Genomic DNA, 24874 nt, shown 5'->3' on the forward strand with positions numbered 1-24874 from the left:
TCCATCCAGGTGCCGCGAAGATGTATCAGGATTTGAGGTAACACTACTGGTGGAGAAGGATGAAAAAGGATATAGTAGGGTATGTGGATCGGTGTCTCAACTGTCAGCAGGTGAAATATGAGCATCAAAGACCGGGTGGCTTGCTTCAGCAGATGGTTATTCCCGAGTGGAAGTGTGAGAGAATCACTATGTACTTCGTGGTTGGACTTCCTCGGACTTTGAAGAAATTCGATGCTATTTGGGTGATTGTGGATCGGTTGACCAAGTCTGCGCACTTCATTCCTGTGTGTACTACCTCTTCTTCAGAGCGGTTGGCAGGGATTTATATCCGGGAGATTGTTCGGTTGCATGGTGTTCTAGTCTCCATCATCTCAGATAGAGGTACTCAATTTACTTCACAGTTTTGGAGAGCCGTGTAGAGAGAGTTGGGTACTCAGGTAGAGTTGAGCACAGCGTTTCATCCTCAGACGGACGAATAGCCCGAGCGCATTATTCAGATATTGGAGGACATGTTGCGTGCTTGTGTTATTGACTTTGGAGATTCATGGGATAAGTTTCTACCACTTGCAGAGTTTGCTTACAACAACAACTACCAGTCGAGTATTCAAATGGCTCCATATGAGGCTTTGTATGAGAGGCGGTGTAGATCTCCGATTGGTTGGTTCAAGTCCGACGAGGCTAGACTATTGGGGATAGATTTGGTTCAGGATGCCTTAGAGAAAGTGAAGGTGATTCAGGAAAGACTTCGTACAGCTCAGTCACGTCAAAAGAGTTATGCGGACCGGAAGGTTCGAGATGTGTCCTATATGGTTGGTGAGAAGGTCTTGCTGAAGGTTTCTCCCATGAAGGGTGTTCTGAGGTTTGCGAATAAAGGCAAGTTGAGTCCTCTGTACATTGGGCCTTTTGAGGTACTTAGGAGGATTGGGGAGGTGGCTTATGAGCTTGCTTTGCCACCCAGCCTGTCGAGTGTGCATCCGGTATTCCATGTTTCTATGCTCCGGAAGTATGTTGGGGACCCGTCTCATGTTTTAGACTTCAGTATGGTCCAGTTGGATAATGATTTGACCTACGATGTGGAGCCAGTGGCCATTTTGGGTCGTCAGGTTCGGAGATTAAGATCAAAGGATATCGCTTCGGTGAAGGTGCAGTGGAGAGGTCAGCCCGTGGAGGAGGCTACTTGGGAGACCGAACGGGAGATGCGGAGCAGATATCCTCAAATGTTTGAGGCTCCAGGTATGTTTCTTGACCAGCTCGAGGACGAGCGTTTGTTTTAGTTAGGGAGGATGTGACGACCTGACCCATCGTCACGTGAGTTACTGCCTCGTTTCCCCCATTTTATGCTTATTCATGTTTCGTTATCGGTATTCGGTGTGTTAGAGTTAAATCGGATTGGTTTTGATAGGAAATGAGACACTTAGTCTCTTTAAGGAAGGCTTGTTTTGGAAAAGTCAACTGGATGTTGACTATTGAGTTAGAGGGCTCGGATGTGATATCCGGTGATTCGGTTAGCTTCGGGGGTTGACATGTGCCTTAAGAGTGTGATCAGAATTGATTTTGGAGGTCCGGAGTGGAATTAGGCTTGAATTGGCGAAGTTAGTATTTTGGCGAATTCCGGTTGGTAAGTGAGATTTTGATACGGGAGTCGGAATGGAATTCCGACTATTTCAGTAGCTTTCTTAGGTGATTTTCGATGTCCGTGCAAAAGTTTAGATCATTCGGAGGTGCTTTGGTCGGGTTTTTGATCAAATGCGTATTTCAGAAGTTTTTAAGAAATTTAGGCTTGAATCCGATGTAATCTGATGGTTTGTGGTGTTGTTTGTGGTGTTTTGATGATTGGAACAAGTTTGAATGATGTTTAGGACAGGTTGGCACTTTTGGTTGAGGTCCCGGGGGGCCTCGGGGTGATTTCGGATGGCTAACGGGAATTTTTGAAGTTGGAAAATGCTGTAGAAATGCAGCAGTCAGTGCAGAGCAATTTTGCTCTACGCGATCGCATAGCAAGGGCTGTGATCGCATAGAAGGATTTTTTAGGGGCTGTTTGGTTGTTCAATGCGATCGCATGAAGGGGTTGCGATCGCACAGTGTTGTCTGGTAAGGCAATGCGATCGCATAGGGCCTGTTGCGATCACATAGGTTAATTTGAGACCATGGAATTTTTGGTCTATGTGATCGCATAGAAGAAATCTGGGCTGGACAGAAGGGTTTTTAATAGAATTTTATCCGCGAGCCTAAGCCTATTTCCTCCATTTTTGAACATCCTTGAGAGCTTTTGGACGAGGATTAAAGAGGGTTTCAACTGGGATTGATTGGAGGTGAGTCTTATGACTTAAAAACATCATTTAATTGTAGATTCAACATCTAAATTCATGGAAATTTGATTAAAAAGAGAAGAATTAGGGCTTGACTTTTTGAATGTAAATTTGGGGTTTGAGGGAGCATTTGAGCTCGAATTTTGGTAAATTTGATATGTATAGACTCATGGCGAGATAAGGAATCCGGAGATGTGAATTTTTTGATTTTTCGAGAAGTGGGCCCGGGGCTCGGGTTTTGCCAACTTCGTGATTTTCGATATTTTTCGAGTCTTTTCGATTGGGTTGTACTCCCTTAGCCTATGGTAACGTATTGCTTGTGGTTTTGATCAGATTCGACGCTCGAGGAGGTTGATTTGCGAGGCAAGGGAGTAGCGAGCTAGGATTTCGGCCTGCTTGGGATGAGTAATGGTTATAAATGATGTTCTGAGGGTTTCAAACCCCGGATTTGCACAACGTGGTTCTATGTTTAGATGAGGCACACGCTGTTTGATGAGCGTGGGGTCTATTACTACTGGGGATTTGGACTCGGTCCATCCCGTTTGATGATTCTACTGTACTTTTGACTGAGACTTAATTAATATCATTATATTATGGGCTAGTTGCCATGTTTGGGGCCTTGTGCCGATATGTAGAACCCTTGGGGGGGGGGCATTTGTATTGGCTGACCTCACTTTTCTAGTCGAAATCATACCCTCAGTCATGTTCTTAACTGATAAACATGATATGAACCAGCTTTAGAAATTGTCAAATCTTAATGAGAGTAACGTGTGGGTTGAGAACCCCGTCTTATCTTAGTGTGCCCGAGAGGCCAAGTCTATATTGATTAAGAGGGGTTGAGAACCCCATTGTAAGGCTATTTGATATGCTATGGATCGGGCTGCACGCCGCAGTAGTATATTATATGGATCGAACTGTACGCCACAGTAGTATATTATATGGATCGGACTGCACGCCGCATTAGTATAGCGTTTGGGCTGAAGGAGCCCCTCCGGAGTCTGCACACCCTTAGTGAGCGCAGTCGACTATTCTTGGATCGGGCTGCACGCCGCAGCAGCATACTATATGGATCGGGCTGCACGCCGCAGCAGTACAAATATGAATTCGGTTATCATGAGGAGCAAATGAAATGAATACTGGCTTAAGGGACTTTTAATTGACTTCTTCATTCAGTTGTTGTTTTTGATATTCTCACTGTTTAATATAGAACTGCGTAGTGTTTTACGAGTTTTCTTTCCGTCAGTCATTATTTATTGCTATTACTCACTGAGTTGGAGTACTCACTTTACTCCCTGTACTATGTGTGCAGATACAGGTATCCCGGAGGCATAGTTTGAGCCTTCTGCTGTTGTTCAGCTTATTCCGGAGTCATCGAGGTAGTGCATGGCGTCCGCAGGACCCGATTTCTCCCCTTATCCCCTTTATTTTCCGCATTCTAGACAACTCTATGTATAGGTTGCTACACAAACTTGTATTAGAGGCTCTTGGCTCGTGACACCAGATCGGTGGGATTTATATTGATATTTTATGGATTTTCCGTACTGTTTATCTATTGCTACAGAGTTATAATCATGTTAATTTGGCATTAAATCCTGTTAATTGGTAATGAATTCTACATAAGGGATTGTGAGTAACAAATTGGTCGGGCTTGCCTAGCCTCGTGTTGGGCGCCATCACGACCGGAGATTGGGGTCGTGACAGAATTATACAGTTTTTTTAACCTAATTATTGTGTATTATTGGATTAATACACACGAGCGGAGCTAGAGTTCTAGTTATATGTTGAGTGGAATTTAATAACTTTGATTAAAACTTTATATTTTTATTAAGATATTTACTTAATATGTATAAATAGTTTATCTGAAACCATATTAAAAAGAATTATAATTTCTGCAGATTTAGGATAAATATTTACAAAATACCCAATAGTTAGTTATGTACGTCGTATGCTTGGAATATACATTTCACATGTTGTATACCTTAATATTATACACAACGTAATTCAACCTGATATACTAGCTTGAGTTGAAATATGTGGTATGTCTGGTATAATCAATTAAATTAGGGTGAAAATAGGACGGGCTAGCCATTTTTCGGATTGATATTCAACAAATAGCTAGCATTTGCAAAATCATTGAAAAGTAATCATTATTTTGCTGAAACACAAAAAGTTCTAGCATAATATGCTGGATTATAGAGCTCTTGTGTATAAACTTCCAGCATATTGTGTTGGAACTCCATCACACGGAAAGTTCCAGCATAATATACTAGATTATGGAGCTATTGCGTTTAAACTTCCAACATATTATATTGCAACTCCAACGCATTATGCTAAAATCTCATATGTAAAAAATTCAAAGTCCAGCATATTATGCTAGAATTTTTCTGGATTTTAAAGGGTATTTTTGTTCAGATTTTATCTTTATATTAAAAAGTAGCTAAATTTCGATTACTTTGAAACTGTAGTTATTTTTCAATTACACATTGTAAATTTAGCTATTTTTTGATTTTTTTTTTCTCCTATGCTGGCCAAATAGAAATAATTATTTGGCCACCTTGACACTTTAGGTCCATTTTCAGTCTTTATTACTTCAACACTTTTCACAAACGAAGGAAAAAGATTTTATGTATACATTAATTTTTGAAACCTTTTGTTTAGGATGTAATTTAGTCTGCGAATATCGAATAACATAAGCTATGAGAGGTTTACTGCTTTAATAACATTCGATAAATAAGAGATAAGTAAGTAGGTGCACGTATATCACCTTTAACATTTTACAATTTAATTTGAGATGGCCAGTGGTCACACACTTAAAATTAGTATCAGACCAGATATTAAATATGGGTTCGAGTCTCATCGTCACAAAAAATTTTCAAATACTTAGCCTATGAAAAAGAATCAAAACGGCACATGAGGGGCACGTTAGCAACTCTAGGATAACATTTTCAAATTTAGTTAAGGTTTAAAAGTTTAGATGATTGTTGAGCAACTTAGCTCCTATATTCAAGTGTAGTTTTCTTTTGCTAAGTATAAGAATCTATTTCATATTAAAAATAATTTATTTTTACTTGAGTCCTTAAATTATTCATCACTATTTAATTCAATTCACCAATATACCCTGGTAAGTGATAGATTTTTCAAAGAGCAATTGTTTAATAGTGTTACAAAAAAATGTGGTCGCCGAAATATGTGTTTGATAGTGTATGTCTCATATATTTTAAGAAAAAACCCGATAAATAACTGAGAAAACTGAAAAACAAACAAAAATCGATATGAACTAATTCAATAAAAATTGACTTAATTAATTTGGTTTGGTTCCAGTAATTGAAAAATCAACATACTTGGTTTCTGTTTCTATTGTTTCTTATGGTGAGGATGAGAGTAAAAGCACGAAGGATGATGTCGTGCACTTGTTTTGCTATAATTATTACTTTCGTTGGTGCAAAGTATGTTGTTTACTGCGTTTCTTCACCATTACTATTCCACGATCTAATATTCCCCTCAGCATGTTTTCCCCCTTCCTCTTATTAACTGCTTTATTTCTACTTGTTATTTTCTCGTATATGATTTAACTGCACAGGTTCATGTTATTGTCTTGTCCTAGCCTCGTTACTACTTCGCTGAGGTTAGGCTTGACACTTACCAGTACATGGGATCGGTTGTACAGATGTTGTACTCTGTACTTTCTGTGCAGATTTTGGTACCGGTCCAAATTAAGGTGCTGCCTTCAGTCCTTCAGGAGACCCAAGGTAAATCTCCGGCGTACGCAGACCCTGGAGTCCCCTTTCAGTTATCCCAGTTTACTGTTTTTAATTCGAAGATAGTTGTATTTTATTCCAGTCAGTATATGTAGTGACTCTTAGAAGTTCGTGGATTGTGATACCAATTTCTGGATAGTCGTGTATAAGTATTTGGGTAATTATAAACTTCCGCACTTTATTAAATTGTGATGTTTTAAATTACTATCATCTAGTGAATTTCTTAACGGGTTTCCGTATTTTAAATTTTTATATGTTTACTAGCCTAGCAATTGTAAGGTTAGGCGACATCACGATCCCGACGGTGGAAAATCCGGGTCGTGACACCGTGTGATCTCCCAAAGCAAATTAGGCCGTTTTAGCCCAATAACTGATATCAGAGGCAATGATTTGGCAGGATGAGTATGGAGATGCAGAGTGATGGCATAGGATCGGCTTACTGCCTTTGCCTGTCTATAGGCTGGTTTACTACTTTTACCCGTAACTTCAAAGACGCATATACGACCTCTCCGCTAACTTCGGTGACCATAAAAACTTGGATCATATGGGTTGCACACAGTTAATCTTAAAATTAGCCCATAAATGGTGATAAGCTATGTGAAACGTATTTCAAATGAGAGATTATTGGGTGAGTTTGAACAAAGTCCCATATGAAAAATAGAAAAGAAAATAAGCTACTTACAATGGGGGAAAATAAAAAATAGCCTGATTTACAACTGGTAACTGAAAATAGCAAGAGTTTCAAAAGTAATTGAAATTTAGCTACTTTTTTTATGTAAAGATAAAATCTAAATAAAAACACCCTTAAAAATCCGGAAAAATTCTAGCATAATGCGCTGGAGTTCCAACATAATAGGTTGGAAGTTTATATGCAGAAGCTCCATAATCCAGCATATTATGCTGAAACTTTTTGTGTTTGAGCTAAAACAGTTGCTTTTTTTCAATAACTTTACAAATGTTGTCTAATTTTCGATTACCAATCCGAAAACTGGCTAGCCCATGCTATTTTCACCTTATAAGAAATTGAATACTCCTAATGGTATAAGGCCTTATGGGAATAACATACGGCCTTAGTCCAAAACTGACACTATCACACCATATTAAGAGTATCTTTGAGCCGCTTTAACCCAACATATCCAAACCGAAGTATCTTGTGCAGGTTATAAATAGTCAACTAATTTGTCACAAACATGCTAAGGGAGTTTCTTGTACTCTTTCACTTCATTTCCTTTCCTACTGCATTTTTAGAATATCCTCAACTCTTAAAACTCCAGCAATATCCTTGAGGTACGTTTACCACCATTATAACACCCATCTTAAACACCAACTCCTATGCTCATCTAATGAGTGATATGTAATGTATAAATTAAAGACAAAGTTAATAGTTTACTGACTAGTGACTACTAATTACTTCGATCTGTCCTTTTACCTCTTCTAATCTTGATTGTTATTGCATGCAGTTGTAACTTTGAAACCTAAGTTTTAAACATGAAAGTAGCAGTGGTTGGGGCAGGGATAAGTGGACTGGTTTCTGCATATGAATTGGCAAAAGCTGGTGTTAAGGTTGTGGTTTATGAAAAGGAGGATTATCTCGGCGGCCACGCCAAGTCCGTCACTGTCGACGGCGTTGATCTTGACCTTGGTTTTATAGTCTTCAATCGGGTAAGTACTTTTTTAAACGTTTGACCAAGTAGTTTTTAAATTTATTAGGCAAAAATCATATTACGAAAATTACATATTTAAATATAAACAAAACGATATCCTAGTCACTTAAACTTGTACCCGATTGCAAATCCAGTGTAACATAAATGACATGTCATACATTTAACCTTTTATACTTTGAGATGTGTAATTTGTAGGTTCAACTTTCTAATTACAATTTATCAAATTTTTAACATATTTTTTTTTTCTCTTCTCCTCTACCACAACTGAGACCAGCAAGAATTATAAACCAGCAAAATGATCAGAAATTCCATTTCACTATGCGGCAACCATATCGGAAAGCTTCTAATAGTGACATCGGCCATAAACTAACATCAACCCCTTCATTGACAAAAATCATACTCCAAACACTTAAAATATGAAGATGAGAGCCTTTTTTCGCCAGAATTTCATAATAAAATTGATCACGGCCAACTCGACGCTACACTAAGGTAGCAAGAGCGGGTCGCAAATGCTTTTACCCGATATGAGGGTCGGGATCGATTTCCTCAGGGAGCTAGTAGTGGAGTTGGATTGTCTGTCTATCCTAGAGATGTGTTTGTACTCCTAATGTCACTTCAAATATTTTTGGGTTTTCAAATTATAACTATTTTTGTAAAACTATTGATTAACACTAAATTATGCTACGAGAATATTGCTAAGTTATATCTAATGGGAAGACGGGCACTAGGGTCGTGACACTACCTAGGTGGCTAATTGACGGGTAGATGTTACTAAGGTTCGATTGACATAATTGGGGCTTATGCTATAACCGTTGCACAATTTTACCCACTCTCATACCTCTCGGTAGAGAGAGTGATTTTGCCCAATTGACTCTCTCGAGACCAAATGGGTAGGCAAATTAGACCAAACAACTAGGGTTCAAGTAGGGTAATTACTCTCTCGAGGTTTAACCCGTTAATTGGGACTATCATTTCTCATGAGTCCATCCCAATTCTTTGTTGGGTCAATTTTTGGGGTCATAGGCTCTCTTTCTCAAGAAGAGTTAAACCCGCAAAGCTTGAATCAGTGTTTGCAACCACCAATTCTAGATTAAAACATAAAATCAACTCAAATAGCAAACACCATAGTCAATCTAACACTAGATGGCAACACTCATCAATTACCCACACTAGGGTTGAGCCACAACCCTAGCTAATGAGTTTAGCTACTCATGCTAGATAAAGAAATTGAAGAAATAGATGAAGAACTAAGCATATTAATTAATTACTAAAATTAAATTACAAGAATCTATCGTAAATGTAAAGCAAAAGTGCCAAAAATGGCTAGAAAATACGTTCTCACGAGCGCAGCTCTCTACTGATGTATCTGATAACCTAAAAAATGGTAAACTATTCTATTTATACTAGGCTGGAAACACTGGACAAAAATATCCTTGCGGGGTCAGTGCGAGCCGTATTAAATGGACCGCGGCCGCACTGGGCTCACTTCTGCTTCTCTGAACTTAGACTCTGCGAACCGCGTAGAACGGACCGCGGCCGTGGAGGGAGCTGGCGCGGTCCGCGCAACCACGACCGCGGAACGCATAGCACTGGCTTTACAAACTTCATCTCTCTGAATCTCATGACTGCGGACCGCACAAAAGAGTAGTACGGCCGCGGAGCCTTCACTGCGGACTGCAAGATGTGTACTGCGGCCGCGCTTCTTCTAGCTTGATTCACCAACTCTCTGAACCACCTAGTGCAGCCGCATTCCACTTTGCGCGGTCCGCACTAGGCCATCTTTTCTTAAATTTCTTGGTCTTTGATACTTGAGCAGGTTTCACTCCTTTTTGAGCCGATCTTTGACATTTTGTCACTTTGTCGATCAAACCTGCGATCAAGCATAACTTGTGATCCTTTTAGGGTTATTTTGTAACAATATATGATCAAAGCATAGGCAAGTAGGGGCATAAAACATGTTGAAATCCTAACTTATCAACTCCCCCAAACTTAAACCTTTGCTTGTCCTAAAGCAAACAAAATAAGACTCACCCCTTAAAGGAAAATCCATGTAATTCCAGCTGTTCTAAAGTAACCTCAACAAGCATCAATTGGGACTAACAATTGCCCTCAATACTAATGGATCATTAACAAAATTTAAACTTTGAAAAAACTATAGATCAAGTATGACACAAGAGCATCAAGAATTGACTCATTACATCAAAGAACTCTCTCAATTACTTTGATCGTTGTGGACCCCAAACTCACACATCCTCAACTCTCCCTAAGCAAACCTCACCTTTTAGAGTATAAGCACGCAAACCAAGGTTAATGGGAAGTCACTCGTCTCCCTCTCAAGGAAAGGTCACAAGTCCGGCTCTAAGTACTATATGCTAGACCCTCATGTAAGTATCCACTAATGCGAGCGTCATCCAACTCAAGATCATATAGGGCTTTTGTGGAGTCAATGTGAAGGTTTTTGGTTCAAGGTAGGAAAGGTTGTTGGTCTATATGGGTTCTATCTTTCCTTAAGCACTTCTTTTGATTCATTTTGGCACAATTCTCTTTGACTCTTTGAGTATTTCACTTCTTTTCAAGGAGTTAGAGAGACACATTGTCACTCTTTCTTATGCTATTCAAAGCATTTCTCCCTTTTCTCCTTTTTTCACACCTTTTTCACTTTTGTTTTTCTTGAATCCCGTTTTATTCTTTGCACATTGTGATTTCTTTTTGTCTTTTTCATCGCCTTCTTTTTCTTTTGCTTTTGTTCCTTTTACTACTTTATTTCCTTTCTTGTCTCCCCCCCCCCAAACTTAGACTTTTGCCATTACTTAAGGGACGATTTGGGTGCTAAGAGAGGGTATAATTTAGAATGGGTATAGGCTTGTAGCATTGGTTCTTGAAAGAAAAAGGGTTAAAGCTCAAAAGGGTTAGCTAAGGATTATATCGTTGGTAGGCTATGGAATTGTTCGACTATTGTTTGGATCAAGGAGAGCCTATATTCACTTCTCAAATCAACTTTCACTAGAAATTTCGCCTCAACAAACATTCAGGGCAAGTTCTAGACCATTGGCTTGGGACTTGGACTCATAATTCGATTTGTTTGGTCAAAAAAAGAGTCTCAAGGTCACTACTTTCACCATCCTAAACACAACTCCTTGTCTTTGACAATGGGATCAAAGGCAAATGTGTTAGGCCCAAGTGAAGCTTTGCTTGAGGTACCCTTAACTATAAACTACTAAAAATAAGAAAAAAATCAAAAACGGACTCAAACCCTTAAGCAGGTTGTCACGTCATCCATCATCAGGAAGAGACACCTGGTTCGCACAATACTCCACCCTTGGAAAGAACCGTGGCATTAAGAAAACCAAGGGTTTATTGAAAGCGCCAAAACCGAAACAAAAAGACTGCGAGCCTATCTACTAAGCTAAGAATAAAAAATTTGTATGAAAATAGAAAATTGAATGAATATTTACAATAGGGGATTAGAATATACAACGGGCGATGAATATATATACAAAAATGTAACTTTATATACAGACCAAAGAGAAGATAAAAAGTACGATAAAAGTAACTAAATGTAATGTTATATACAGACCAAATAAAAAAATCAATAGAAACATAAACTAAGCCAACTAATATATACAATCATCCGGATAACAAGTAGGGCGCACCCCCACAAATAAAAGTTGGCATTGTTCCCAATGCCAACTAAATAAATAAGCATCAAGAAATCAAAAGGAAAGGATATAGGAGCTCCCTAAGCCTCGTTTGTCTGCATAGGAACATGAGTGGTCCTCTAGTCCTCTGTATGTATGGGAACCTCAGACTGGTTCCCGGTCTCCTGCTGCTCAGCTGCTAGGACTGGGGCCTGGACCTGTATGGGCTGAATATCTAGAACATCCTGTGGTTGATTGGTGGAAACCTCCGGTGGGTTCGCCAACTAGATGATCACCTCATTTGCACTAGGGAGCTTCCTCTTCTTCTTTGGAAGCCTCTGTGTCTTCTCCTACCGTGGCTCTGCTACTGGTGCTGCTGTTAGGGTTGGATCCTCAAATTGCAAGTCTAAAGGCAGCTGGTCTGCCTTCAGTTTGTCAACATCCTCCCTCAACGCCTTCACAGAATCCTTGGAAGCCCGTGTTTTGCGCAGCGTCTTGTGCTCCCTGGAAAGCTCCTTCAAGGAATTGTCATGTGAATCCACTACCTTAGCCAAGGCAGCCTGAGAATCAAGGATCTTTTGCTGGTTGGCAAGAATCTCCTTAAGTGAATCCTCGATAGACTGGGGCACCTGCACTGGCTGTGGCACCGACTGAGCCGCGATAGTAGAAGTCAAGGTGGACAACTAGGATGAATCAGTCGCCATCCAGTTGTTCAAGCTATGAAGTGTCTGGCTCAGCTGGTGGGTGGTGATAGGATGGTCCCGGGAAGATGGAATCCATGGGCCAGCTGAAGTCGAAGGACCAGCAGAAGTGGAAGGTCCGGGAGGCATGTCAGCAACTGTAGAAGTAAGCTCAGTGGATGGCTCTAGTACAACCGGCTCTTCAAACTGGCCGGTTGGGGCAGAAGCAGGCGGCTTGTAAATTTTGTCCCTGGGGTTGTCTAACCCATTCAAACTGTACCATGAAAACGGAGCCACAAGTTTGACCTTGACGTCAAAAGGTCTCTTCTCCACCTCCAGGTCCCGGAAATACATAGTTAGGGTGCTGAGAAAAGGGTAGTTCCGGTCATGCTCAACCCCCACTGCAGAAATGACGCGGGACATCACATTGCCCACGTTGATAGGATATCCTGCCATAATAGAAGCAACAAGAACAGTCCGGGAAAGTGGAATGGTCTGATCATGGGTAGTGGGGTCGAGTCAACTGCACACAAAATTCAACCATCCTCTAGCCTCAAGTTGAAAGTTCTCCGTAGTATTTTGGCCCCTTCTTGCAACCACTCTGGAACCGTACCCGAGATTGCCAGGTATGAAGCTAACCACGGACAAACCTCCTCACCCATTGCCAACTTTTCATTATAAAGGGACTCATCTTCATCATTGAACCCCAAGTATTCATTTAGCGCCTTCCCGGTAAATACCACATTTTTTGTTTCTCACTTTGGTCACCTTAGTGCCCTTCAAGATGTGGGCCACATTGCTATAGAATTCTTTGACCATATGCTCATTCGCCTTCACACAATTATCTTTAAGAACTCCCAACCCACCCGAGCCTGAAACTGTCTATGTACATTGGGGTGTAGGAGTAGGAGGTCTCTATCAATGAAACTCCTCTCAAGAATTAATTTCCGTGCTTGCCACCATTCCCTAAACTTGTGGAACGCCACCTAGCTGATGAATCTATCTTTCAACGTAGCGGGATTCCTAGTCCGGTCAACAAACCCAACCTGCGGCACACCACCCCCGATAACTCCCCATCTCCCTCATCACCTCTAGCACCCTCTCCAGATATTGATGCTATGGGAGAGGTAGATTATTCATCCCCACTAGCTGCTGCTGAGCTCTCAGACGACCTAGAAGAAATTTTGATTGAAGGTTGAGCATCGGGGGAAGATGGTGGAGTGTCTGTATGTATGGCATTCTCTGGATACGGGATGTAAAGAGGGAATGAATCTGAAGAGATCTCTCGGGAGGGCTCGTACTCACTCCCCGAGTTGTCAATGGCTCTATCAGCCGCTTTGATTGCTTTCCTCATTTCTTTTATGTTTTTTCTAGCCTAGGGAGTGAGTTTTACCATCCTTTGCTTCCCTCTCCGGGAGGAACTACCTCGCCCGGGTTGTTTGGCACCTCCACCTCGTTGTTTAACTATTATCTGCAAGCATACACATCTAACATGGTTAGTATCAGCACAGGCAGTGAAACAAGGGTTGAAAATGAATTGTAGATAGCAGATTATAGGTTGCAAAAACAGTATAGAACAGAACACCGCGGCCCGCACAAACAGGAGTGTGGCCGCACTAGGGGCACCACGGACTGCACAAAGGCGACCACGGTCCGCATTGGGACAAGGCCCTGGAAAACACCTCTCTGAATCTCCCCACTGTGGTCCACACAAAAAGTACTGCAGCCGCATTAGGGCACCGCGGACCGCATAAAAGCAACCGCGGTCCGCGCTAAGGTGAGGTCTGTAACACTATCTCTCTTAATCCAACCACCGCGGCCTGTACAAAGAAGCACTGCGGCTGCGGTGGGCCAACGCGGACCGCATAAAGTGCAATGCGGCCACGCTAGGCATAGGTTCAATTTCAGTCACTTGGGCACCGCGGTCCATGCAAAATGGTAATGCGGACCGCATCAGGGCACCGCAGACCGCACAAAGGCGACCGCGGGCCGCGGAGAGTAATTTGCACAGGCAATAAGTTAGGGTTTCATTTTTTTTGCACAATTGTTCAAATTTGTTCATCTACTTTTTCCCTACTCACTTGCCCAACCATTATGCATATTTAGCACACAAATCCAGCATTTAAAACTACCCTAAGCTAACAACTAAAATAAAGAAGAAGAAACTAATGAGAAGAAAAAGAAGTTATAAGCTAATGATAATAAAAGAAAACAAAATTAATCAAGTAAATGTACATGGACTGAGTGACACATTACTAGATGAGAAAATGAAATGTAATTGGTCAATCTTAAGCAAGAATCACGGTCAAGAGAGGTTATGAACAGTACTTTTATTTCTCTAAGTGTAAAAAGTTCAAAAAAGGTAAATAGTGACCCATGAGTTCTATTTATAGAAAATAGTGGGACACAACCTTACCTACCAGCGCGGCTGCACAAAACCGACCACGGATCGCGTTGGGTTTGTTCAAAATGAAGCTTGAGTAGGCAACCTCCGCGGTTTGCACAAAACAGATCGCGGCAACGGAGGTCCACCGCGGACCACACTAAATGGAATGCGGCCGCGGTGGAAAACTTCAGAGAGCACCACTTTTGACCATCACTAGTGCGGGCCGCACAAAAGCAACTACGGTCGCTCTGGCAATCTTCAAAGACTGTTCAACACTTTTTTCAAACTATTTTGCACTGCATCAACTCAATCCCTGCAACATCTCACAATCAGTTAGCTCAAAAATCAAACCTACACTACCAAGAAAACATAGAAAACAACAAAAAGGAAAAAAAAGACATGGGTTGCCTCCCAAACAGCACCCGATTTAATGTCGCGGCACGACACATGTTACCAACACATCACTTTAGATGGAGAAGTGCCACCACATGGCTATCATCAAATTTCCCAAGATAATGCTTGACTCGATGTCCATTGACTCTGAATACTTTATCATTCTTGTTCCTTAGATCAAGAGCACCCAATGGGTTCACGAACACAATTTCGAACGGCCCACTTCACTTTGACTTGAGCTTACCCGGAAACAGACGTAACCGGGAATTGAATAAGAGAACCATATCTCCAACCTTGAACTCCTTGCTCCGAGCATATTTGTCATGAAAGTACTTCATTTTGTCCTTGTACAATGACGAGCTGGAGTAGGCATGGAATATAAACTCATCAAGCTCATTAAGTTGTTCAACCCGCAGATTTGCCGCAACATCCCATTCTAAGTTCAACTTCATCAAAGCCCACATGGCCTTGTGCTATAATTCCACCGGAAGATGACAAGCTTTCCCAAACTCTAATCGGTACGCTGACATACCAATCGGAGTTTTGTAGGCTGTCCAATAAGCCCAAAGAGCGTCATCCAACTTTTTCGACCAATCGGTCCTATTTGCATTGACAGTTTTAGACAATATACTCTTAATTTATCTGTTGGAGACTTCCATTTGGCCACTAGTTTGAGGATGATAGGAGGTCAAAACCTTATGCTTGACAATGTACTTAGAAAGCAACATGTCGAAAGCCTTGTTGCAAAAGTGAGACCCCATCACTAATGATAGCACGAGGAGTGCCAAACATTGTGAAGATACTCTTTTTCAAAAATGGCACAACTCACCGGGCTTCATTTTTGGGCAAAGCCATGGATTCAACCCATTTTGAGACATAGTCCACCGCCATGAGAATGTAAGTGCTCCAACAAGAGCTTACAAAAGGACCCATGAAATCGATGCCCCAAACATCAAAAATATCCATTTTGAGAATTGTATTGAGGGGCATCTCATCCCTTTTAGAAATTCCGCCGGCTCTTTGGCACTCATCACATCTCTTCACTAAATCGCCCACATCTTTAAACAGGGTAGACCAGTAAAATCCGCAACTAAGCACTTTAGAAGTCGTTCTCGCCCCACCATGATGGCCACCATAGGGAGAGGAATGACAAGCCTCCAAAATACCCAATTGTTCCTCCTCCGAGACACATCGTCGAATCACACCATCTGTGCACTCATCCTAATAGAAATCCAAACTATCCCGCTTGAGCTTTTTCCTTTGGTTAGAAGAGAGCTCACACGGGATTATTCTGGTCACAAGGTAATTGGCAACATCGGCAAACCATGGCATATCCTTCATTGACACCGCAAGGAGTTGTTCGTCGGAAAATGAATCATTGATCTCAAGGCCGTCACAAGGCCTCCCCTACTCTTCCAAACGGAACAAGTGGTCTGCCACTTGATTCTCACTACCCTTTCGGTCAAAAATATCTAGATCAAACTCTTGAATAAGTAGCACCCATCTCATCAATCTTGCCTTGGAGTCCTTCTTGGTCATCAAATACCTAGGGGCGGCATGATCAGTGTGCACTATAACTTTGGCCCCCATAAGGTAAGGTCAAAACTTTTTCATAGCAAACACAATAGCCAACAATTCTTTCTCGGTGACTGTATAGTTTCTTTGAGCCTCATTCATGGTCTTGCTTGTGTAGTACACTGGATGAAATATCTTGTTGATTCTTTGGCCCAAAACAGCCCCAACCGCAACGTCACTAGCATCGCACATGAACTCAAAAGGCAAGCTCCAATTTGGTGCGGTAATGATGGGGGTAGAAGTTAACTTGAGCTTAAGAAGCTCGAATGCGTGTATACAACTCTCATCGAACAAGAACTTTGCATCTTTCTAGCAACTTGCACAACGGATGTACCACTTTAGAAAAATCTTTTATGAACCTCCGGTAGAAACCCTCGTGCCCAAGGAAACTCCTCACCCCTTTGACAGAAGTAGGGGAAGGGAGCCTCGAAATAACCTCAATCTTGGCCTTATCAACTTCAATTCCTCGCTTCGAGATTTTGTGACCCAACACTATACCTTCTTCTACCATAAAATGACACTTTTCCCAATTGAGAACAAGGTTGGTGTCTTCACATCGGGCCAACACTCTATCCAAGTTTACCAAGCACTCCTTAAAAGAATCCCCAACCACGCTGAAATCATCCATGAAGACCTCCAAGATATCCTCCACCATGTCGGTGAAAATAGCGATTATACAACATTGGAAGGTCACCGGAGCATTATTACCCAATCCAAATGGCATTCTAGAGAAAGCGAATGTGCCATAAGGACATGTAAAGGTGGTCTTCTCTTGGTCCTCCGAGGCAATTAGAATTTGATTGTACCCCGAGTAACCATCCAAAAAACAATAGAAAGCCCGGCCAGCAAGACGATCAAGCATTTGGTCAAGGAATGGCAATGGGAAATGATCTTTTCTAGTCACCTTGTTTAGCTTCCGATAATCCATACAAACTCTACACCCGATGATCGTTCTAGTAGGAATGAGCTCATTATTGTCATTGGTCACCACGGTCATACCGCTCTTTTTCGGCACACATTGCACCGGAGAAGTCCACGAACTGTCAGAAATAGGATAAACCACCCCAGCATCTAACCACTTGATAACCTCTTTCTTCACCACCTCTTGCATCGCCTCATTTAGTCTTCTTTGATGCTCTAAGTAAGGTTTTGCATCCTCCTCCAAGATGATTTTGTACATGTAAAATGTGGGGCTTATTCCTCGAATATCAGCTAGAGTCCATCCGATTGCCCTTTTCCGCTTTTGAAGAACCGCCAAGGTAGCCTCAACCTGCATGTTAGTAAGGCAAGAAGAAAGAATAACAGGTAAAGTAGAATTTGAACCCAAGAATTCATATCTGAGGTGTGGAGGACGTGGCTTCAACTCCAACACCGGTGGCTCTACAATCGATGGCTTTGTTGGTGGAGTTTTGCGGTTTTCAAGATCCAAGGATAGCCTCCTAGGCTCATATGAATATGAACCCATACCATGCAATGCATTCACGCACTCCACTCTACTAGCATCATCATTGACATCCATATTAAGAAGCACGGCCTCAAGGGAATCTTCAACATGGATCATGGAACTTGTGTCATCCACTATCACAGCTGTGATAATGTCTACAAATGAACACACCTACGTGCTATTAGGTTGTCTCATTGATTTGCAAACATGGAATACCACCTTCTCATCCCCCACTCGAAAAGTCAACTCACCCGCTTCAACATCAACCAATGCCTTCCCCGTAGCTAGGAAAGGCCTACTAAGAATAATCGGCACTTTAAAGTCCACCTCACAATCCAATATGACAAAGTCGATCGGCAGTATAAACTTATCCACCCGGACAAGTACATCATCGATTATGCCCAAAGTTCGCTTCATCGATCGATCCGCCATTTGAAGTCTCATTGATGTGGGTCGAGGTTGTCCAATTCCCAAAATCTTAAAGACCAATTACGGCATCATTTATGCTAGCCCTCAAGTCACAAAGGGCCTTGGAAAAATCCGCGCTTTCGATGGTAAAAGGGATAGTAAAAGATCTGGGGTCCTCAAGCTTGGGTGCCATTGAATTAACTATGGCACTTGCTTGATGAGTCATTTTATTTGTTTCACACTCCATAGACCTATTCTTTGTTATCAAATCTTTCATGAACTTAGCGTACCCCTGCATTTGCTCAAGCGCCTCCACTAAAGGTACATTGATTGTGAGGCTCTTCATTATGTCAATGAACTTTTTGAATTGATTGTCACTCTTTTGCTTTGCTAACCGTTGAGGATAAGGTAGAGATGGCCTAGGCAAAGGTGCCTTTGGTACAACCGGCTCGGGCATGTCAATCACATATTCCCTAGACGGGTTCACGGCATCTTGAGTCTCTACCTTGGCTTCATCATCAATATAAATCCACATTGTTCACATTTTGATTAACCATATCATCAACAATCAAAGGTAAATCATTATCTCGCAATTCAACATCTTCATCCATAACTTGATTTTGCTTTGAGGCATTCACATCACCGCCTCTCCCACTTCTAGATGTAACCGCCATCACATGATTATTATTCCCACCCTTCAGATTCACTACCGTATCACTTGGTAGCGCACCCTTGGGACGAGTATTCAATGCTTGAGAGATTTGTCCTAATTGCACCTCCAAGTTCCCGATAGATGTATTATGAGAAGCTAATTAGGCATCGGAATCTTGGTTCTTTTTCATCATTTGCTCGAACATGCTTTCAATTTTCCCCATATCACTCCCGGAAGAACTCAGACCTTGAGAAGGGAAGGGGGTAGATTGTTCGGTTGTTGGTACATGGGGGGCCTTAGAAAGCCTTGCCCCCAGTTGCCTTGGTTCCTGCTATTGTTCCACCCTCCTTGATTGTTGTTGTTTACCCAATTATTGTTATTACTATTCCAATTCTCTTGGTTGCTTTGATTACCCCAATTGTTGTTTTGGTTGTTATTATTCCAATTGACATCACCTTGTTGTTGATTGTTGTTATTCCAATTACCTCCGCCTTGTTGTTGATTGGCCCAATTTCCTTGAGGACGCCATTGTTGATTCGAAGAGTTGCCTCTATTCCCTTGGTAGTTATTGACATATTGGGCCTCTTCGCTTTGGTCATCATAGCACTCATTTGAATAACCACCACCATCATTGTTGTTGTCATATTGTTCACAATTACCTTGAGGATGTTGCCCTCTTTGCCTCCTTTTCAATATAGAAATCTCCATTGCATTGACTTGGCGCGGGTTTTGGACTTGTTGCAATTATGCCTCTGCCAATTGATTCGTAGTTGTTGTAAGCTCGACAACAACTTGGCCATGATCATGCAATTCCTTATGCAAATGGATGACCGTAGGGTCACCTTGGGGAACATTTGCTCGACTTTTCCATGCCGAAGAGGTGTCGGCCATTTCATCAAGTACATCAAATGCCTATTTGTAAGAAAGTTTCATAAAGTTCCCTCCGGCCAATTGGTTCACAATGCATTGATTCGTGGTATTGATGCCCCGATAAAAGGTTGGTTGAAACATAGCCTCGGTCATGTCATTATTAGGTCACTCTTTCACTACTGTTCTATATCGTTCCCATATCTCGTACAAAGGTTTCATTGGCTCTTGATTGAAGGCTAAAATTTCATCCCGAAGAACCACCATATGACTTGGAGAAAAGAACTTGGCAATAAATTTGTCCGCCAATTCATCCCATGTTGTAATAGAATGATTGGGGAGCCTTTCTAACCAATCTAATTCTTTACCCCGAAGAGAGAACGAGAAAAGCCTCAATTTCAACTCATCATCGGACACATTTGTCTGCTTACTACCCCAACATATATCCACGAACCCCTTCAAGTGCTTGTAGGAATTTTGATCGGAGGCACCCGTGAAATACCCTCTTTGCTCGAGCAAGGTCAACATAACATTTGTTATTTGAAAGTTTCCCGCCCGGATTCGAGGAGGAACAATAGCACTGGCATATCCTTGATTTGGTAAAACTCTGGGAGCCACTCTCGGCGGTGCCGGAGGAGGGTCTGGAATATTGTTGTTCTCATTTGCATTTACATTGGCATTTTGGCCTCTTCGTGGAACTTGAGGTAAGACCTCATCTTGTTCTAGATCCTCTACCTCCTCTCCCGCTATCACGTTGCCGAGAGGGTCATTTGCATTAAGAGTCATTTGTACCTGATTGATCGACACAAACAAAATTAGTAAACAAGAAGGAAAGATAAGCAAAACACAAAACTAAATAAACAGATAGTCAACATCGTAAGCTCCCCGACAACGGCGCCAAAAAGTGATCACGGCCAACTCGACGCTACACTAAGGTAGGAAAAGCGGGTTGCAATAGCTTTTACTCGATATGAGGGTCAGGATCGATTTTCTCAGGGAGCTAGTAGTAGAGTTGGATTGTCTGTCTATCCTAGAGATGTCTTTGTACTCCTAATGTCACTTCAAATATTTTTGGGTTTTCAAATTATAACTATTTTTGTAAAACATTAACACTAAATTATGCTATGAGAATATTGCTAAGTTGTATCTAATAGGAAGATGGGCACTAGGGTCGTGACACTACTTAGGTGGCTAATTGACGGGTAGATGTTACTAAGGTTCAATTGAAATAATTGGGCATATGCTATAACCATTGCACAATTTTACCCACTCTCACAGCTCTCGGTAGAGAGAGGGATTTTTTCCAATTGACTCTCTCAAGACCAAATGGGTAGGTAAATTAGACCGAGCAACTAGGGTTCAAGTAAGGTAATTACTCTCGAGGTTTAACCCGTTAATTGGGACTATCATTTCTCATGAGTCCATTCCAATTCCTTGTTGGGTCAATTTTTGGGGTCATTGGCTCTCTTTCTCAAGAAGAGTTAAACCCACAAAGCTTGAATCAGTGTTTGCAACCACCAATTCTATATTAAAACATAAAATCAACCCAAATAGCAAACACCCATAGTTAATCTGATACTAGATGGCAACACCCATCAATTACCCACAGTAGGGTTGAGCCACAACTCTAGCTAATGAGTTTAGCTACTCATGCTAGATAAAAAAATTGAAGAAATAGATGAAGAACTAAGCATATTAATTAATTGCTAAAATTAAATTACAAGAATCTATCGTAAATGTAAAGCAAAAGTGCCAAAAATGGCTACAAAATACGTTCTCACGAGTGCAGCTCTCCACTGATGTATCTTATAACCTAAAAGATGGTAAAATGTTCTATTTATACTAGGCTGGAAAAACTGGACAAAATACCTCTGCGGGGTCAGTACGGGCCGCATTAAATGGACCGCGGCCACACTGGGCTCACTTCTGCTTCTCTAAACTTGGACTCCACGGACCGCGTAGAACGGACCGTGGCTGCAGAGGGAGGTGGCACGGTCCGCGCAACCACGATCGCGGACCTCATGGCACTGGCTTTGCAAACTTCATCTCTCTGAATCTCATGACCGCGGGCCGCATAAAAGAGTAGTGCGGCCGCGGAGCCTTCACCGCGGATTGCGAGATGTGTACCGCGCCCGCGCTTCTTCTAGCCTGATTCACCAACTCTTTGAACCACCTAGTGTGGCTGCATTCCACTTTGCGTGGTCCGCACTAGGCCATCTTTTCTTAAATTTCTTGGTCTTTGATACTTGAGCAGGTTTCACTCCTTTTTGAGCCGATCTTTGACATTTCATCACTTTGTCAATCAAACATGCGATCAAGCACAACTTATGAGTCTTTTAGGGCTATTTTGTAATAATATATGATCAAAGCATAAGCAAGTAAGGGCATAAAATATGTTAAAATCCTAACTTATCAAAAATCAACCATCGTCATCGCGGTAATGACCAAATTAGAGAATTGATGCGATTTTCTTACGCCCTAAAATCGAGTTATGGGTTACCTTCTTCCCATTAGATCTGTATACCCAATTTCGTTTTAAAAAAAAGAAGAAGCTATAATTCCTTTTTAGCTAAAGTATAATAACGAGAAGAATGAAGAGGATGTGGGGAGGAAAGGTTGGGGTGAGCGATGGGGTAAGAAACGGAAAGAGTGGGGAAAGGGGGTAGGAACGTCGGAGATGGATGGGTTGGGAACGAAAGAGATGAGAGAAAGTGTTGGGATATTAAATTTTTTTAATTCTTTTTTATTTTTGATATTAATTAAATACTTTTGTTTATTTTACTATTTTTCTACCAAAACTACTATATTCACGCGCCATTTAAGTGTGAGTTTCACGTAGTTTGGCCATGTAAGTAATGTTTCTTGCACATATATATAGTCAACAGTCAGATGTGTTTATTACTCATTACTTTATAAAGTAAAGGTGCAAAATTGGGAAACTTATAAGTTCTTTTACTGGGTTGACAATTCAATGCAAGTTTAAGTGGCCAGGGACCGTTTTGCCTTTAAAATACACAAATTTTGTAAGTTTGACCAAACAGGTATAGCTATCAAGGGTGGTCTAGCGAACACCTTTGCTGAAATATATATATATATATACCCTTAATAAAGCAGAGTAAGGCAACCCAATAGTCTAGAGTGTTCAAAGTGAGCTCTTGTTTAGGAGTTCAAACCACAATATGTGTAAAACAAACAACTAATTTTAAAAATGGTTTTTAAAATTTAAAGTGTCACGACCCGGAACTCCCACCCTCGCGAGTCTTGATGGCGCCTACTAATGTGAGCTAGGCAAGCCAATCCTTAACAGCTTACTTAAATAATAAATCACTTTTTTAACGATTATTAGTGATAGCATGAAAAACATCAGAATTTAATAAATGTACGGAAGACTTAAATTAAAGAAATGGAACAATAATACGGGAATCAACATATGTCTCTACCCAAGAACTGGTGTCACAATACTCATGAACTTCTAAGAGTACTAAATACAACCGTTTGAAAGAAAAATATAAATTGTTTGTCTCGAATACATGAGATAATAGACTGAAATAAAGATAGAGGAGACGTCGGGCCTGCGGACGCTTGCAAGGCTACCTCGGAGTCTCACTAGACTGAAAGCTAGCTCCCGCGCTATTGCTACTGTCCAAGACCTGGATCTGTGCAAAAGAGCACAAAATGTAGTATCAGCACAACCGACCCCATGTGTTGGTAAGTGTCTGGCCTAACCTCGGCGAGGTAGTGACGAGGCTAGGACCAGACTCCAGATAAACATGTATAGTTATATACTATATGGCAGAAAAGTAAACAGGTAATAAGCAATCAAAACCGGGAAAGGTGAAACATGCTACGGGGTAGCAGATAAAACAGAATATCAAAGAATAGTAAGGAAACTACAATTTAACTTCTAACACGGATAAAGAGAAATAAGGAAACTTTCACTTTCAGTTTCATCTTGTTGCAGGCGTGCAACCCGATCTCATTTCTCATATCTTGTGGTAGGCGTACCACCCGCTCCCAATTTAGTATATCTTGTGGCAGGCGTACCACCCGGTCCCATTTCATTATATCTCATGGTAGGCGTACCACCCGCTTCCATTTTATTATATCTCGTGGTAGGCGAACCATCCGCTCCCATTTCATTATATCTTGTGGTAGGCGTACCACCCGCTCCCATTTCATTATATCTTGTGGTAGGCATACCACCCGCTCCCATTTCATTATATCTTGTGGTAGGCGTACCACCCGCTCCCTTTTACATTTCATCACACAATCACAAGAAATTCCGACAAGGGAACATAAATAATATAATAACTTCCCGACAAGGGAACACAATAATGTTATAATTTTCCCGGCAAGGGAACAACAATATTGAATTAGTCATCCAGGCTAGGAAGAATCAGCTATAACCAACCTCAACTCAACTTGTACTCAGTTCAATTATTGAAAATGCTCAATCATAGAAGGTCATTAAGTAAAGCACCCAAGTGTCATTTAAGAACACAACAACTTTCAATTCAAGACTCACGGTCATGTTTGACACCAACGTATAGATACTCGTCACCATGCCTATACGTTGTACTCAACAAGAAGCAAATAGCAAGTATGACTCAACTCCTAATCCCTCTAGGTAGGGTTAGACCAAACACTTACCTCGATGCCTTGATCACCACTCAGGTCTCAACTATAGCTTTACCCCTTGATTCCATCATCAATCCCCTCGAATCTAGTTACAAGTTACTTAATTACATCAATAAGTGTTAAATGAATCAACCCCAATGCATGAAAATGAGTTTTATAAAGTTTTACCCAACAGTCAGAAACCACCCCCGGTTCCACGTGGTCGAAACCCGAGGTCCGGACCGAAACCCGATTCCCCCACAAATCCAAATATATAATTTATTTTGAAATCGGACCTCAAATTGAGGTCCAAATCCCCAATTTTAGAAAACCTAAGTTCTACCCAAAACACCTAATTTTCCCCATGAAAATCTTTGATTTGAAGTTGAAATCATGTTAAAAGATGTTAAGGAGAGAAGAAAATGAGTTAGAAATCACTTACCAATGTTTTGGAGAAGAATGGTTGTTTGAAAAATCGCCTCT

The 24874-nt window shown here is 41.3% G+C and overlaps 1 protein-coding gene across 1 annotated transcript in view; it reads left to right on the forward strand.

Moving 5' to 3' along the window:
* The first annotated feature begins 7268 nt into the window (after positions 1-7268).
* The window catches only part of LOC104210208 (uncharacterized), a 53027-nt gene continuing 35421 nt past the window's right edge, over positions 7269-24874 (forward strand). Inside the window, exons 1-2 of the mRNA XM_070172364.1 lie at positions 7269-7354; positions 7528-7729. Coding sequence (XP_070028465.1) covers positions 7556-7729 — 174 coding nt within the window. The 5' untranslated portion in view covers positions 7269-7354; positions 7528-7555. The remainder of the gene's footprint in view (positions 7355-7527; positions 7730-24874) is intronic.

The sequence above is a fragment of the Nicotiana sylvestris genome, chromosome 1, assembly GCF_000393655.2.
Source record: "Nicotiana sylvestris chromosome 1, ASM39365v2, whole genome shotgun sequence".
NCBI classification, from domain to species: Eukaryota; Viridiplantae; Streptophyta; class Magnoliopsida; order Solanales; family Solanaceae; genus Nicotiana; species Nicotiana sylvestris.